Source organism: Mobula hypostoma, unplaced genomic scaffold (genome assembly GCF_963921235.1).
Source record: "Mobula hypostoma unplaced genomic scaffold, sMobHyp1.1 scaffold_94, whole genome shotgun sequence".
NCBI lineage: Eukaryota > Metazoa > Chordata > Chondrichthyes > Myliobatiformes > Myliobatidae > Mobula > Mobula hypostoma.
The window spans coordinates 253,689-272,482 of record NW_026948222.1 but is presented as its reverse complement, the minus strand read 5'-3'; the positions used below and the strand labels follow the sequence as shown (position 1 = coordinate 272,482).

The window sequence follows — 18,794 nt, the reverse complement described above, 5'->3', positions numbered from 1 at the left end:
GGAGCGTGTGGAGGGACTCGCCCTCATGTTGACGGGCGAGCATCACTTCACGGGAAAGGAGTATCACGTAAGCGAACGGGCACAGACTAGGGTAGATACAACGAGTAACACAGATCGAGAGAACCGGTGTAAAGAAACAGCTAGACAAAGAAATATCGAGATGCTTGTGGTGGATATTAACAAAGCAATCTCCATACCTACTGTAGACACACTGAGCTTTTATTCAACTAAGACAAGCCTCTGTCTAATTATCTGAATACATTCATTTTTAGACAGTTTAGGACTCAGACAACGATTGACAGGTGACTGTTAGTGATGTGACAATTTACAGATATTTCAAGTGGACAGAGTGTACTCCACTCTGTCCGATTTCCAGTCATGTTCCCAATGCTCGACACTAAAGGCCCTGCGGCAGTCTGTGTTCTCTTGATCACTCCTGGACTACCCACAGAAAAAATGTCAGGCTGCAGACAAACCCTGCTCCCCAGTGTCTCGGGAAACCCCGCAACCAGCCAACTACGTAAGCCAGTTTGTGTGGAGGCTGCGTAAACGCCCAATTCACAGATCAGATAGAACACCATAAGCGTTTGTTCAAGTATCCCATCTTGCCTCGTAGTTCAGTTATATTCTGTCTTTTGTGACGGTTGGATTTACCGTTTGTAAATTGTGCCGCATATATTGTCAGCATCACAAGACATGGGATCAGATCCATGCCATTCGCCTGTCGTGTCTGCTCATCAAGGTTAATTTATTACCGCGCTCAACTTTAATCCCCTGTCTCTCCCCATAACAATGGATGCCCTTAGTAATCAAGAGCCTATCAACTTCCGCTTTACATATACCTAATGTCGCTGCCTCCACACGTTCTGTGACAATGAACTGTGCGGTTTAAACACACTCTGGATCAAAATTGTTAACACAGAGATTGAAAAAAAAAATCGATAATTACATTCTAAACATGCGCAGTTAACACGGATTTCCACAGAAACTGCTTTCCAATGGTCTTTGTGCTCCTGGGACACACTCACCTATTACCACGAATACTGAGTGGCAGCGAAGAGCCGCACATTTCACTTAACTCCAACATTTCCCATGAAATATCTGACAGTCCCAGTCCGAACTCCTTCTTTGCCCTGATGCTGGTGTTGTGTTAGTCCGTGCTCAGGATGGGTCAGTAGCTGCCGAGCGTCTGCACGCTGTGTTCAATGCCCCTGGGGATTTGGTCATGGGACCGACCCTTTGATACTACCTACAGCCCGCTTTCATCTGCTCCTCAATATATTCCCCATTGTCTATTACAGAGCGTGACTGAACTGGTAAAGAAGGGAAAGCGAGCGGGTGCTTCGAAACTCCTCCTGGATCTGGTGATGGAGAAGGGCTTTGGGGCCAGGAGGGTGCTGTGGGAATCCTTCGTGAAAATACATCACACCTTACCAAAGCTGAGCAGGATATTTAAGGAAATACAGAAACGTGGTATGTTGAAAAATACGTTCTGTGTTACAGATGTAAATGCTGCTGAATTTAGTCGTAGTCATAGTAATAGTCATACTTTATTAATCCCGGGGGAAAGTGGTTTGCAGTATTTACAGAATGTACAGTATTACGTAGAATGGACTTCATGAAAGTTAATCTGTTTGAACAGGTGATGGCCAGATCGATTACATGAACACTGAATGGGGCTTATCTGCAGTGCCCTCTCGGCTGAAAGGTAAGTCATGAGACAGAACTTCCAATGTCTTTATTTCACTCGAACAATATGCGTGACTGTTTAACTCCGTTTCGAATGTGTGCGTCAGGCTTCCATTGTTGGGATTGGAGGACTGGCAACTATTTGAATTTGAATCAGGCACCCAGCCACGTTGCGCGCTTTCGAGCAGACTCCTCCAAGACGCGTCCATTGAATGGCCGCAATGACGATGCGGGTAGAAAGTTTGGGAATTCCGCGTTTCCAACTCAGGACGTTTCACATCATGGCGTCCAAGGGCAGAACGCCGATTTCCTGTGATTCCTCAGCAATTCAGTGGCCCAGCACAACATTCTTCGGTCAGGTCATCAGAGTAGAGGAGGCCTTGGAGATGTTATGGAGTGTTTAGGACCACAACTGGCTCAGAATGGATAAGGAAAGGATAATTGCTCTGTATAGTTCTGGATCGATACAGTGACGTTCAATCTAAAGGAAATGACAGGGGAGCCGTGAGGAAAGTGAAAGCAACCAAATGATTTGCAATTACCATTTTCCCCGATGATGTGGTGGATGTGGTGGTCATAGACTCTTACAGCGAGGAAACAGGTCCTTCGGCCAAACAAAGCTATGTGAATAGTGTTACCCAGCGAGTTGTTTCCAATAACTCTCTAAAATTCTGCTGTCTATGTGCTCTGTAGCTGTCCTTGAAAAGTTGATAATGTGGCTGAGCTACCGCATCTGTCAGCTCATTCCAAATACGTGCGCAGAAGCTGCCCCAAATGCGTCTTTCGACTCTTTCAGCTCTGAACTTAACCTTACACCATTTTGCTTATTAACACCACTTTTGCTGGGAAAAGATGTCTGTGTCCATCATGACCTTGTACCTCTATCCCGTCACCCCTCATTCTCCTACATAACATGGAATAATACCCTATACTCCACAGTGTCTCCTTGTATCTAGGCCCCTTGAACCCAAGCAACACCTTGCGAAATATGTTCTGTGCTCTCCCTAGTTTAATAACGTCTTTACAATAGCAAGGTGCCCAAACCTCAAAGCAGTGCTCCACGCGAGTCCAGACCATCACCTTATAACTACAGTGTATATCCAATGCGCTGAGTGACGTAGGCCCGCGGGCAACCTCACCGTTCTATCAACCTGAGATGCTGCTTTTAGCGAGCTGTGCACTGACACTCCCACACTCCGCTGTTTAATAAGAGTCCAGCGGACCCTACCATTTACGGTATATTGAGGGCATTAAAGGGAGGAACTAGAGGCAGTTTTCTTTATTTCTTTATTTTATTTTTTCGTGGTGTCCAGAATTCACTGCTGGCAGTAGTGGTTAAGGCCGCTACTTTAGGTGCAATTAAGAGACATATAGACTGTCACATGGATGAAGGAAATATTGAAGATTAGGGTTTTGCAGGTGCGAAGGATTTGAGGAATCGTGAGTTGTTAAAAAGGTCGGTACAATGTGCCTTGTGTATCTCCCTCTCAATGCAACCGCAACTATCACTATCCAGGAATGTGTGTTGATCTCGTGTTCATTGAAGCTTCCTGGAAGCTGCAAATTTTTATCAATGGGGTAAATGTAAACTTCAAGAAAGACGTAAAACTCAATGGGGAGCGGGGATTGGAAGACTTGAAATGATTTTCCTCCAGTAATCATTTTCAGTAGTATATGATGGACTCCCCATCAATCCCGCAAAGATTTTCCTGGAGAAAATGTGTCGGGGGACCCATAATCACCAGGAGTGTCACTTACAACCGTTTTGTTCTTCATGTTCTAAGATGTTCAGCGGAAACACAAGGAGACTCTGCGGGCACAGACTGAAACACTGAGAGTGAACACGATCCTGATGAAGGAGAAGGAAGAGGTTTTCCAGCTCGATGATCGATACGCTGAGCTCACGGTCGTTTCTACTGTTCGAGATCGGACAGTGCTGGAACATGAGTTGCTGGCAAGAGGCAGAGACCACGAGGAGTGGGGAGAGGAACAACTCCAGAAAGAGGTAGAGAAAATCCGTATTGACGAACTGTTTCGAAACAGTTACTCACGTGGTTTTCGGGACCGAATGAAGAGATTTTTCAGACGATCGACTTCGGGATGTTCGACAGCAGTGGCTGGAGTCCCGGGGGTCGGGAAAACAACAATGGTACAAAAGATTGTTTATGACTGGGTTGCGGGGAAAATATACCAACAGTTCCAATTTGTCTTCAGTTTCAAATTCCGGAATTTAAACTCCATTAACAGTCGAATAAACCTGAGGGAACTGATTCTGGATCAATATCCTTACTTTGGGAATTTGCTGAGAGAGGTCTGGAAAAACCCAGAGGTATTGCTCTTTATATTCGATGGTTTGGATGAATTCAAGCACAAAATCGATTTTGCTGACAGCCGGAGAGACACAGAACCTCAGCATCAGTGCCGAGATCCCGAGTTACCGTGTGAAGTGTCGGTTATTGTGTACAGTTTAATGCAGCACCAGCTACTCCCAGGTTGTTCAGTGCTGGTGACCACCCGCCCCACTGCACTAGGTTCATTGGAAACGGCAGCGATCAGTGTCTGGGCTGAAATCCTAGGATTTGTTGGAGAGGAAAGGAAGGAATATTTCATTAGGCATTTTGAAGATCAGACAGTGGCAACAGCTGTTTTCAAACACGTGAAGGAGAACGAGGTCCTGTACACCATGAGCTACAACCCATCCTACTGCTCTATCCTCGCTCTGGCACTGGGTCCCTTCTTCACGCAAACAGACAGGGACCCGCAGCAAATTCCCAGAACTATTACCCAGCTATATTCCCAATACATCTGCAACATCCTCAAAAACCACGGCCGTGAGATTGAGAACACCCGTGATGTGTTACTCAGAGTTGGTCAGATGGCCTTCATGGGTGTGTCGGAGAGGAAGATTGTATTTACAGATGACGATTTGATCAACTACAATCTACAGCCTTCGGAATTCCCGTCAGGGTTCCTGATGAAAGTTTTGGAGAGAGATGATTCTGCCCGGAGCGTGGTGTATACGTTCCCATACTTCACCGTCCAAGAATTTCTAGCTGCACTCGCACAATTCCTGACTCTACCTCCCGACGAAATCCTGAAATTCCTCACTGAAGCCCACAGCACGACAGATGGGCGATTTGAGGTAATTCTCCGTTTTCTTGCTGGTTTCTCCACCCCAATAGCCGCCTTGGGCCTGGAGGGGATGCTGGGTAAATTTCCTCATGAGACCATCTGCCGGGTGATTGACTGGTTGAAGGAGGAAGTTAAACATCAGACTAGAAACACTGGGAGTGAAGCTGGTAAAAGGAACCTCCTGAAAACATTACACTACCTGCTCGAGTCTCAGAATCGTGGACTGGCTCAGGATGCACTGGGATCTGTGGAAACACTTTCACTCAGTGGAATGAGACTAACCCCGATTGACTGCGCGGTCCTGGCTCATGTCATCGGACTCTGTGATACAATAGAACAGCTTGATCTGGTTCGGTGCCACATTCAGTGTGAAGGAATCCAGCGGCTTGGACCCGTAATGCACAAATGCCAGGAGTTGGGGTAACTTGATTTATATTTCACTTTGAACTGTGAAACTCTTCCGTTGTGTTGTTTCAACGTGACGGGATTTTTTGTAAAACTGTCGTCTTTCAGATTGTAAAAAATTATGGCAAATGACCAGGAGATCGGTAAGTAATTGCCCAAAGACGGGAGGGTTCTGTGCTCCCTGTGAACGAATTTTGGAGAATTCATCTGCTCAGTAAACAACTGTCATTGGTTTAATGATAGTCTATCACAGGAACAGCCGTGCTTCTCACTGCCTGTAACACGTCCATTGACAATGTTCCTTCCACGGTTACTGACACGCAGGTCGACACCGACTGCAGCAGGTGTGCCGGAGATTCACACACTCCTCCCTGTGAAGGACAGGAGAGGGTCAGCGGACTGTCCCAGAGAGAGGGAGAGGAATACTCCTGAGGGAAAGTTCTCTCTGTAACCCATGCGTCTGTGTTCGCTGCCAGATATCGATTCCCCATGAAATTACAACGACTTTCCGGTACATTCTACTTCCTTATCACCTCCTCTTGAGTGATCACTGTTGTCATCGCTGTCTTTACCACCCCCTTCCTCATGTGGAGATCGTTGTTCCCTATCTTCCATCATCCAGTGGGACTCTATTCCGTATTCTCATCCTACTGTCGGATCTCTCTTCCAAATCCTCTTCCTCCTGTGGGATCACATCTCTATCCCCTTTCTCCTGTGGAATCTCTCTTCCTCAGCTCCTAGAATGGTTGGGGTGTGGGAATCAAATTAAAGAGGCTAGGCGTGAGGAGGTTAGTTCACAACAGGGGGATGGGAACCAGTGCAGAGAGACAGAGGGGTGTAAAGTGAGGGTAGAAGCAAAAAGTACTAAGGAGAAAAGTAAAAGTGGCAGGCCGACAAATCCAGGGCAAGCATTAAAAAGGGCTACTTTTCAACATAATTGTATAAGGGCTAAGAAAGTTGTAAAAGAGCGCCTGAAGGCTTTGTGTGTCAATGCAAGGAGCATTCGTAATAAGGTGGATGAATTGAAAGTGCAGATTGTTATTAATGATTATGATATAGTTGGGATCACAGAGACATGGCTCCAGGATGACCAAGGATGGGAGCTCAACGTTCAGGGATATTCAATATTCAGGAGGGATAGACATGAAGGAAGGGGAGGTGGGGTGGCATTGCTGGTTAAAGAAGAGATTAACGCAATAGAAAGGAAGGACATAAGCCGGGAAGATGTGGAATCGATATGGGTAGAGCTGCGTAACACTAAGGGGCAGAAGACGCTGGTGGGAGTTGTGTACAGGCCACCTAACAGTAGTAGTGAGGTCGGAGATGGTATTAAACAGGAAATTAGAAATGTGTGCAATAAAGGAACAGCAGTTATAATGGGTGACTTCAATCTACATGTAGATTGGGTGAACCAAATTGGTAAAGGTGCTGAGGAAGAGGATTTCTTGGAATGCATGCGGGATGGTTTTTTGAACCAACATGTCGAGGAACCAACTAGAGAGCAGGTTATTCTGGACTGGGTTTTGAGCAATGAGGAAGGGTTAATCAGCGATCTTGTCGTGGGAGGCCCCTTGGGTAAGAGTGACCATAATATGGTGGAATTCTTCATTAATATGGAGAGTGACATAGTTAATTCAGAAACAAAGGTTCTGAACTTAAAGAGGGGAAACTTTGAAGGTATGAGACGTGAATTAGCTAAGATAGACTGGCAAATGACACTTAAAGGATTGACGGTAGATATGCAATGGCAAGCATTTAAAGGTTGCATGGATGAACTACAACAATTGTTCATCCCAGTTTGGCAAAAGAATAAATCAAGGAAGGTAGTGCACCCGTGGCTGACAAGAGAAATTAAGGATAGTATCAATTCCAAAGAAGAAGCATACAAATTAGCCAGAGAAAGTGGCTCACCTGAGGACTGGGAGAAATTCAGAGTTCAGCAGAGGAGGACAAAGGGCTTAATTAGGAAGGGGAAAAGGATTATGAGAGAAAACTGGCAGGGAACATAAAAACGGACTGTAAAAGCTTTTATAGATATGCAAAAAGGAAAAGACTGGTAAAGACAAATGTAGGTCCCCTGCAGACAGAAACAGGTGAATTGATTATGGGGAGCAAGGACATGGCAGACCAATTGAATAATTACTTTGGTTCTGTCTTCACTAAGGAGGACATAAATAATCTTCCAGAAATAGTAGGGGACAGAGGGTCCAGGGAGATGGAGGAACTGAGCGAAATACATGTTAGTAGGGAAGTGGTGTTAGGTAAATTGAAGGGATTTAAGGCAGATAAATCCCCAGGGCCCGATGGTCTGCATCCTACAGTGCTTAACGAAGTAACCCAAGAAATAGTGAATGCATTAGTGATAATTTTTCAAAACTCGTTAGATTCTGGACTAGTTCCTGAGGATTGGAGGGTGGCTAATGTAACCCCACTTTTTAAAAAAAGGAGGGAGAGAGAAACCGGGGAATTATAGACCGGTTAGCCTAACGTTGGTGGTGGGGAAACTGCTGGAGTCAGTTATCAAGGATGTGATAACAGCACATTTGGAAAGCGGTGAAATGATCGGACAAAGTCAGCATGGATTTGTGAAAGGAAAATCATGTCTGACGAATCTGATAGAATTTTTTGAGGATGTAACTAGTAGAGTGGATAGGGGAGAACCAGTGGATGTGATATATTTGGATTTTCAAAAGGCTTTTGACAAAGTCCCACACAGGAGATTAGTGTGCAAACTTAAAGCACACGGTATTGGGGGTAAGGTATTGGTGTGGGTGGAGAATTGGTTAGCAGACAGGAAGCAAAGAGTGGGAATAAACGGGACCTTTTCAGAATGGCAGGCGGTGACTATTGGGGTACCGCAAGGCTCAGTGCTGGGACCCCAGTTGTTTACAATATATATTAATGACTTGGATGAGGGAATTAAATGCAGCATCTCCAAGTTTGCGGATGACACGAAGCTGGGTGACAGTGTTAGCAGTGACGAGGATGCTAAGAGGATGCAGGGTGACATGGATAGGTTGGGTGAGTGGGCAAATTCATGGCAGATGCAATTTAATGTGCATAAATGTGAAGTTATCCACTTTGGTGGCAAAAATACGAAAACAGATTATTATCTGAATGGTGGCCGATTAGGAAAAGGGGAGGTGCAACGAGACCTGGGTGTCATTATACACCAGTCATTGAAAGTGGGCATGCAGATACAGCAGGCGGTGAAAAAAGCGAATGGTATGCTGGCATTTATAGCGAGAGGATTCGAGTACAGGAGCAGGGAGGCACTACTGCAGTTGTACAAGGCCTTGGTGAGACCACACCTGGAGTATTGTGTGCAGTTTTGGTCCCCTAATCTGAGGAAAGACATCTTTGCCATAGAGGGAGTACAAAGAAGGTTCACAAGATTGATTCCTGGGATGGCAGGACTTTCATATGAAGAAAGACTGGATGAACTGGGCTTGTACTCGTTGGAATTTAGAAGATTGAGGGGGGATCTGATTGAAACGTATAAGATCCTAAAGGGATTGGACAGGCTAGATGCAGGAAGATTGTTCCCGATGTTGGGGAAGTCCAGAACGAGGGGCCACAGTTTGAGGATAGAGGGGAAGCCTTTTAGGACCGAGATTAGGAAAAACTTCTTCACACAGAGAGTAGTGAATCTGTGGAATTCTCTGCCACAGGAAACAGTTGAGGCCAGTTCATTGGCTATATTTAAGAGGGAGTTAGATATGGCCCTTGTGGCTACGGGGGTCAGGGGGTATGGAGGGAAGGCTGGGGCGGGGTTCTGAGTTGGATGATCAGCCATGATCATAATAAATGGCGGTGCAGGCTCGAAGGGCCGAATGGCCTACTCCTGCACTTATTTTCTATGTTTCTATGTTCCTATGCTCCTGTCGAGATCTCTACACCATATTTCACTTCCTCCTGTGGGATCCCTCTTTCCAATGCTCTTCCTCCTGTGGGATCTTTCTTCGCCATTGTCCTTCCGGCTGTGCGATCTATCGTCCCCATCCTTCTCCTGTGAGAACTCCCTTTCCGTCTCTTTTCCTCTGGGGGTGTCCCTTCGGCCATTACCCGTGGTCATTTTCCTTACCACCACTCCTCATTGTAGGAAATTTTACCACCCTTCACCCTGCTGCTTTTCACATCAGGAACATTTTTTTCTAACGGTCAAGGAATGAGAGAGAATATGGGGAGTTTACAGGGTCACACCGACAGACTTAATTATTGACATGCGGTGAATACCCTGCATTTGAGCAGTGAGGGACATTGACAGTGATGGAAACTCCGATCAGTGATTTACTGAAGGGTTTACCGTTTCTGAAATACCCGAGTGATGAAATTCCCCTAGACTCACGGTTTGAATAACTTTGTTCGTCAATTTGTCTATTTGTGTTTAGACTTGGAATGATTGACCTGGGTGATTCAGGAGTGAAACTGGTGTCTGCGGCTCTGAGGAACACGGACTGTAAAATACAGAAACTGCGGTAAGTACCAGACTGTGGGAGATTGAGTTTATTGTCACTGTGATCAAACAACAGTGGGGATTTGCATCGTCTCCAGTGTCTCAATGTCCTTCTCCCTCACTTTCTCATCTCAGTCTGAACAAGGTCGGTCTCACAGAATGTGGTGCCGAGGACTTTGCCTCAGCTCTCAGTGCAAACCGATCACTGACGGATCTGGTCCTGAGTGGTAATAACCTGGGAGATTCAGGATTGAAACTGGTGTCTGCGGCTCTGAGGAACCCGGTGTGTAAAATACAGAAGTTGTGGTAAGTACCAGACTGTGGGAGATTGTGTTTACAGTCACTGGGTGTCTGACACTGAACATTAATGTGATCAGTAATCGTGCTACTGATAAACACTGGGGATTTGTACCGTGTCCTGTCTCTCTGTGTCCTTCACCCTCACTCTCTCTCATCTCCAGGCTGGACAATGTCGGTCTCACAGATTCTGTTGCCGAGGATCTCGTCTCCGCTCTCATTACAAACCGATCACTGAGAAAGCTGAACTTGGAATTTAACTCGCTTACAGACCGATCTATCCCCGCACTCCGTCGTCTTATACTGGCCCTCCCGAGTCTAGAGTGGATTGCGTAAGTGTTTGTGTTCATGTTCAATGTTAAACAATATCAGCATATCGGCGAGTTTTCTCGTGACATTTCGCTGGAGTATTGTTGAAACATTAATGCCAGTCCCCTGTTACTGACACTGTTGTGTATTCTGTCTGTTTCCTCATTATTTTTCCTTCTTTTCAGGCTGGAAAGGAATCAGTTTAGTCGGACCGGGGAGAAAGAACTGAAGGCTCTGCAAGAACAGAAGCCAAGGCTGCGAGTGTACTTGTGATTATCTGAAAGTGTGGACATGCCCACCGCGGGATGTTGATCTTTAATGGCCGCGCTCCAGGTTTAATTCGCCAATGTTTTATGGGACCTTGGCTGCAGCCACCGCTCTTTGTCGTTAGAGGCGCTCCCTCAGTCACGTAATCCGGCCTCTTGTCCAGCGGCGCTGCTTCCGCCGAATCTGATTATCCATGTTTCTGAGGGGGAGGGGCGGGAATTGACAGGGAGAACCGGATGGTGGGACGTAGTCTGGGACAGCAGTGTCCCGGATCCGATGATCCTCGGAGAGAAAGGGCGGCCCGCTAGCGTAGTCGTTAGCGCAACTCGTTACAGTTCAGGCTACCCGGATTCAGTACCCGTCCCCACCCACCTCCACCCGCCCGCCCCCTCCCCTCTACGTTGCCTATATGGAGTTTCTAGGTTCACACCCTGTCCGTGTTGGTTTCCACCCACTCTCCAAAGGTCCAAAGTCTTACCATTTGGAAGGTTTATTTGTCATTTTAATTTGTCTTGCGATGAGGCTAGGGTGAAATCGGAGGATTGGTGGGCGGCGCGCCTTGAAGAGTTAGAAGGGCCTATTCCACGGTTTATCTTGATAAACAAAAGTAAAAAAAAAAGAACCAACGCAGAAGACTTTTACTCACTTTGCTGCTTCCGCAGCCTGGGCGATATAATAATGTTTGACTGACAGCTACTTCGTTAGTTACCCTGATCTCCAGCGATCTCGGATACTGTCCTGAAGCGGAGATACATTACCATCGGTTTCCCAATGCAGCTTGACGGTCTTAAATGGGGTATTATTCAACCTGTTCCTTGTTGTCGCCGGTCAGTTAACTTTATGTGACTCTGAGTGAATCGGAGGTTGCTTATTTATTCCCGCACATTAGAAGATCACATGTTGTTTAATCGCATTTGTTAGGATTTATCAAGAAACTGTAGTAACATCCTGTCTTGGTGAAGAACTTGTATGTCATTTCAGTAGACACGGGGATCTGAGGTTGCAGCTGTCCAGCGAATAGCGTTCTCTGCAACAGCATCTTCTCATCTCCATACTGACGGATGTCGGTCTCAGAGTCTCATCCGGGGCCTCGTCTCCCACCCGCGCTCTCCTCGCTCTCACCACCACCCTCGCGCACTCTCTTTGCCCACGTTCACGCCTGCACTGCTTTTGCTCATCCACCCGAGCGCTCTACTTTCCCCGCACACACCCTGCTCACGCCCAAGCGCTCTCTTTGCCTCCGATTCCGACTGCTCCACTTGCTCTCGCCCCATCACGTGCTCTTCTAGCTCCCGCCCCTCGTGCGCTCTACTTAAAACAAACAAAAAAACAAACAAACGACCAAAAAAAAACACTCAAACACCGAAAGACATAGGGGCAGAATAAGACCATTCCGCCCATCGAGTCCGCCTCGCCATACCATCGTGGTTGATCCCGGATCCCGTTCATTAGAAGCTGATATATAATGTGTGATACGAGTCGGAAGGCTTTGGCACGATAGGCTTCACGAGCAGTGGTTGAGGACCGGCTTCACTCCAAGTGAGGCAAGGCCGGGTAAGTTCCTTAAATTAATTAATTAATTTAATTACCTTAAGAGTAGGTAATGGAGGCAGCAGTTAGAGCAGCTGTGTGCTCCGTTTGCAGGATGTGGGAAGTCAGGGCGAGCACAATTGTCCCTGATGACGACACATGTGAAAGGTGCATCCAGCTGCAGCTCCTGACAAACCGAGTTAGGGAGCTGGAGCTGGATGAACTTCGGATCATTCGTGAGGCATAGGCAGAAATAAACAGGAGTTACAGGGAGATATTCACTCCTAAGAGTCAGGAGACAGGTAGCTGGGTGACTGTCAGCAGAGGGAAGGGGAATAGACAGAATGAGCAGAGCACTCATGTGGCCATTCCCACCAATAATAAGTATATCATTTTGGATACCGTTGATGGGGATGACCTACCAGGGACAATTTGCGTCTCTGGCACCGAGAATGGACCCTCAGCTCAGAAGGGAAGGAGGGAAAAGAGGAGAGAAGTAGTGATAGGGGATTCGATAGTTAGGGGGAGAGATAAGAGGTTCTGTGGAAGAGATCGAGAATCCCGGATGCTCTGTTGCCTCCATGGTGCCAAGGTCCGCGATATCTGGGATCGAGCTTTCAGTATTCGGCGGGGGCGGGGGGGGGGGGGGTGGTGGTGAGCAGCCGGATGTCGTGGTCCATGTAGGGACCAATGACTTGCGCAGGAAGAGTGAGAAAGTCCTGAAAGCTAGTTTAGGGAGTTAGGCGCCAAGTTAAAGGACAGGACCTCCAAGATAGAAATCTCAGGATTGCTACCAGTGCCACGTGCAGGCGGGTTTAAAAATAGTAAGATATCACAGATCAACACGTGGCTGAAGACATGGTGCAGGAGGGAGGGCTTCAGATTTATAGATAATTGGGCAGTTTTCCAGAGAAGATGGGACCTGTTCCGGCGGGATGGTTTACATCTGAACTAGAGGTGGACAAATATTCTTGCAGATAGGTTTGCTAGAGAGGCTCCGGTGGATTTAAACTAGATACAAGGGGGGAGGGAAACTAGAGTGGAGTAACAGATGTAAGGGAGAAGAAAGAAAAAGGAGTTAGTAAAGTTATTTTCACCGCTAGTAATAAACAGAGAGTAAGAGGTGGAAATTTTCTTAAATACATTTATCTTAATGCTAGGACCATTGTAAATGGACGAGCTTAGAGCATAGATTGAAACCTGGAAGTATGATGTGCTAGCTATTGTTGAAACATGGTTGCAGGAGGGGTGTGATTGACAACTAAATATTCCTGGATTTCATTGCTTCAGGTATGATAGAATCGGAGGGACAAGAGGGGGAGGTGTTGCATTGCTTGTCAGAGAAAATATTACAGCGGCGCTCTGGCAGGGTATATTAGAGGGCTTGTCTAGGGAGTCTATTTGGGTGGAAGTGAGGAATGGGAAAGGTGTAGTAACACTTATAGGGGTGTATTATAGACCACCAAATGGGGAGCGAGATTTGGAGGAGCAAATTTGTAAGGAGATAGCAGATATTTGTAGTAAGCACAAGGTTGAGATTGTGGGAGATTTTAATTTTCCACACATAGACTGGGAACCCAATACAGTAAAAGGGCTGGATGGTTTGGAGTTTGTAAAATGTGTGCAAGATAGTTTTTTGCAACAATACGTAGAGGTACCAACTAGAGAAAGGGCAGTGTTGGATCTCCTGTAAGGGAATGAGAAAGGTCAGGTGACGGAGGTTCGTGTTGGGGAGCACTTCAGGTCCAGTGATCACAATGCCATTAGTTTCAATATAATTATGGAGAAAGATAGGTCTGGACGCAGGGTTGAGATTTTTGATTGGAGAAAGGCTAACTTTAAGGAGATGCGAAAGGATTTAGAAGGAGTGGATTGGGACAATGTGTTTTATGGGAAGGATGTAATAGAGAAATGGAGGTCTTTTAAAGGTGAAATTTTGAGGGTATAGAATCTTTATGTTCCAGTTAGGTTGAAAGGAAAGGTTAAATTTTTGAGAGAGCCATGGTTTTCAAGGGATATTGGAAACGTGGTTCTGAAAAAGAGAGATATCTAAAATAAATATTGACAGCATGGAGTAAATGAAGTGCTCGAGAAATATAAAGAATGTAAAAAGAATCTTACGATAGGAATTAGAAAAGTAAAAAGAGATACGAGGTTGCTTTGGCAAGTAAGGTGAAAATAAATCCAAAGGATTTCTTCAGTTATATTAATAGCAAATGGATAGTGAGGGATAAATTTGGTCCCTTAGAGGATCAGAGTGGACAGCTATGTGTGGAGCCAAAAAAGATGGGGGAGATTTTAAACAATTTCTTTTCCTCGGTGTTCACTAAGGAGAAGGATATTGAATTGTGTAATGTAAGGGAAACAGATAGGGAAATTATGGAAACTATGACGATTAAAGAAGAGTAAGTACTGGCGCTTTTAACGAATACAAAAGTGGATACGTCTCCAGGTCCTGACAGGATATTCCCTAGGACCTTGAAGGAAGTTAGCGTGGAAATAACAGGGGCTCTGACAGAAATATTTCAAATGTCATTAGAAACGGGGATGGTGTCCGAGGATTGGAGTATTGCTCATGTGGTTCCATTGTTTAAAAAGTGTTCTAAGAGTAAACCCAGCAATTATCGGCCTGTGAGTTTGACGTCACTGGTGGGTAAATTGATGGAAAGTATTCTTAGAGATGGTATATATAATTATCTGGATAGACAGGGTCTGATTATGAACAGTCAACATGGATTTGTGCGTGGAATGTCATGTTTTACAAATCTTATTGAATTTTTTGAAGAAGTTATTAGGAAAGTTGACGAGGGTAAAGCGGCGGATGTTGTCTATATGGACTTCAGTAAGGCCTTTGACAAGGTTCCACACGGAAGGTTAGTTCAGAAGTTTCAATCGTTAAGTATTAATATTGAAGCAGTAAAATGGATTCAGCAGTGGCTGGATGGGAGATGCCAGAGGGTACTGGTGGATGTCTGTTTGTCAGATTAGAGGCCGGTGACTAGTGATGTGCATCAGAGATCTGTACTGGGTCCGATGTTGTTTGTCATATACATTAATGATCTGGATGATGGGGTGGCAAATTGGATTAGTAAGTATGCAGATGATACTAAAATAGGTGGAGTTGTGGATAATGAAGTAGATTTTCAAAGCTTGCGGAAAGATTTAGGCCAGTTAGAAGAGCGGGCTGAAAGATGGGAGATGGAGTTCAATGCTGATAATGCTGATAAATGTGAGATGCTACATTTTTGGTAGGATGAATCAAAATAGAAGATACATGGTAAATGGTAGGGCATTGAAGAATGCAGTAGAACAGAGGGATCTAGGAATAATGCTGCATATTTCCCTGAGGGTGGAATCTCATGTGAATAGCGTGGTCAAGAAAGCTTTTGGTATGCTGGCCTTTATAAATCAGAGCATTGAGTATAGGAGTTGGGGTGTAATTTTAAAATCCTACAAGGCCAAATTTGGGGAATTGTGTACAGTTCTGGTCACCGAATTATAGGAAAGATGTCAACAAAGTAGAGAGATTCCAGAGAAGATTTACTAAAATGTTACCTAGGTTTCATCACCTAAGTTACAGAAAGCGGTTGAACAAGTTGAGTCTTTATTCGTTGGAGCGTAGAAGGTTGAGGGGGGACTTGATAAAGGTATTTAAAATTATGATGGAGGTAGATAGAGTTGACGTGGATAGGCTTTTTCCATTGAGAGTGGGGGAGATTCAAACAACAGGACATGAGTTGAGACTTAAAGGGCAAAAGTTTAGGGGTAACATGGGGGGGGGGGACTTCTTTACTCAGAGAGTGGTAGCTGTGTGGAACGAGCTTCCAGCAGAAGTGGTTGAGGCAGGATCGATGTTGCCATTTAAAGTTAAATTGGATAGATATATGGACAGGAAAGGAATGCAGGGTTATGGGTTGGATGCAGGTCGTTGGGACTAGGTTAGAGTAAGAGTTCGGCACGGACTAGAAAGGCCGAGATGGCCTGTTTCCGTGCTGTAATTCATATATGGTTATATGGTTATATGCGTCTCTCAGGAAAAGGATGGAGGATGAGCCCACAGCGGAAAACAAGGTTGAAGCGCCCGTCACACTATTCCCCCAAATACTACCAGAGTCAGATACAGAGTGGAGCTCCTTCCGCACAGTCCCATCGCACACTCCCGGGGACACGTATAGTGAGGCTTCCTCCACAACGCCAAATCTCTGCAGCTCGGACCCAGTAGTAGAGAAATATGCTTTGACTGAGATTTATTAGCCAATTATTCGCGTTGAAGCATATTACAGAAGAGACACTCGTTGAGTTCAGCTTGGAAATGGCGCACAAGGAAGCACTCACCCTCCTGACGCATATACGGCATGACTTTATGTACGAGATATCGCCAAGACGGGGAGAGAATTAGAGGAGGAATGTTGTTTTCACAGGCGGGCTGGGGGTGCGGTGGGAGGTGGCACAGGTATGTGAAGGAATAGCGGAGTTGTAGAGAGGCAGAGGGGTGAGAGCGGTCACTGAGATGTAGAGGAAATACAGAAGGAGGGTTCAAGGACATGAGAAACAAGAGAAGCAGACATAGAGACGGGCAGGGGCGTGGAGGTGGATTTCAGAAACATATCCGTTAATAATGTTATTTTAATTCCGGGTCGAGAGGTTGACAGGTTGTAATCGAAAATGAGAATAATTTTGCTATAACGGGATATTAGCCATTTCCGTCCTCTCCCATCGTCCAGACAGCTAACCGACGCCATTTCTTCCCGCCCATTGTCACCAACAACACTCTCAAACAAACCCCATCATTTTGCATTTATTCCCAATCTCTGTTCTCGCAACGGCGCTCCACCTCTCCCCATACATTCCCTTCGTTTGCACACTCAACAGCAGCACACCGCTTTCCATTCACTCTCACCGCCCGCGCTCGCAATGGGCCTCCATCCCTACCCATTCAGTCACAGCGGTCATACTCCCAACATGCCCACCACTTCCCATTCACTCTCACCGCCCGCGCTCGCAATGGGCCTCCATCCCTACCCATTCAGTCACAGCGGTCATACTCCCAACATGCCCACCACTTCCCATTCACTCTCACCGCCCGCGCTCGCAATGGGCCTCCATCCCTACCCATTCAGTCACAGCGGTCATACTCCCAACATGCCCACCACTTCCCATTCACTCTCACCGCCCGCGCTCGCAATGGGCCTCCATCCCTACCCATTCAGTCACAGCGGTCATACTCCCACTCTCACCGCCCGCGCTCGCAATGGGCCTCCATCCCTACCCATTCAGTCACAGCGGTCATACTCCCAACATGCCCACCACTTCCCATTCACTCTCACCGCCCGCGCTCGCAATGGGCCTCCATCCCTACCCATTCAGTCACAGCGGTCATACTCCCAACATGCCCACCACTTCCCATTCACTCTCACCGCCCGCGCTCGCAATGGGCCTCCATCCCTACCCATTCAGTCACAGCGGTCATACTCCCAACATGCCCACCACTTCCCATTCACTCTCACCGCCCGCGCTCGCAATGGGCCTCCATCCCTACCCATTCAGTCACAGCGGTCATACTCCCAACATGCCCACCACTTCCCATTCACTCTCACCGCCCGCGCTCGCAATGGGCCTCCATCCCTACCCATTCAGTCACAGCGGTCATACTCCCAACATGCCCACCACTTCCCATTCACTCTCACCGCCCGCGCTCGCAATGGGCCTCCATCCCTACCCATTCAGTCACAGCGGTCATACTCCCAACATGCCCACCACTTCCCATTCACTCTCACCGCCCGCGCTCGCAATGGGCCTCCATCCCTACCCATTCAGTCACAGCGGTCATACTCCCAACATGCCCACCACTTCCCATTCACTCTCACCGCCCGCGCTCGCAATGGGCCTCCATCCCTACCCATTCAGTCACAGCGGTCATACTCCCAACATGCCCACCGCTTCCCATTCACTCTCACCGCCCGCGCTCGCAATGGGCCTCCATCCCTACCCATTCAGTCACAGCGGTCATACTCCCAACATGCCCACCACTTCCCATTCACTCTCACCGCCCGCGCTCGCAATGGGCCTCCATCCCTACCCATTCAGTCACAGCGGTCATACTCCCAACATGCCCACCGCTTCCCATTCACTCTCACCGCCCGCGCTCGCAATGGGCCTCCATCCCTACCCATTCAGTCACAGCGGTCATACTCCCAACATGCCCACCACTTCCCATTCACTCTCACCGCCCGCGCTCGCAATGGGCCTCCATCCCTACCCATTCAGTCACAGCGGTCATACTCCCAACATGCCCACCACTTCCCATTCACTCTCACCGCCCGCGCTCGCAATGGGCCTCCATCCCTACCCATTCAGTCACAGCGGTCATACTCCCAACATGCCCACCACTTCCCATTCACTCTCACCGCCCGCGCTCGCAATGGGCCTCCATCCCTACCCATTCAGTCACAGCGGTCATACTCCCAACATGCCCACCACTTCCCATTCACTCTCACCGCCCGCGCTCGCAATGGGCCTCCATCCCTACCCATTCAGTCACAGCGGTCATACTCCCAACATGCCCACCACTTCCCATTCACTCTCACCGCCCGCGCTCGCAATGGGCCTCCATCCCTACCCATTCAGTCACAGCGGTCATACTCCCAACATGCCCACCACTTCCCATTCACTCTCACCGCCCGCGCTCGCAATGGGCCTCCATCCCTAC

At 47.1% G+C, this 18,794-nt stretch overlaps 1 protein-coding gene across 1 annotated transcript; it reads left to right on the top strand.

Annotated features, from left to right (window-relative positions):
* The first annotated feature begins 1,662 nt into the window (after nucleotides 1-1,662).
* LOC134342004 (NACHT, LRR and PYD domains-containing protein 3-like) lies at nucleotides 1,663-11,120 on the top strand. The gene is made up of 6 exons (XM_063039943.1): nucleotides 1,663-1,708; nucleotides 3,474-5,241; nucleotides 9,618-9,704; nucleotides 9,818-9,988; nucleotides 10,144-10,311; nucleotides 10,474-11,120. The coding sequence occupies exons 1-6, from the start codon at nucleotides 1,663-1,665 to the stop codon at nucleotides 10,559-10,561; spliced, it is 2,328 nt and encodes a 775-aa protein (XP_062896013.1). The 3' UTR covers nucleotides 10,562-11,120.
* The last annotated feature ends 7,674 nt before the right edge of the window (nucleotides 11,121-18,794 follow it).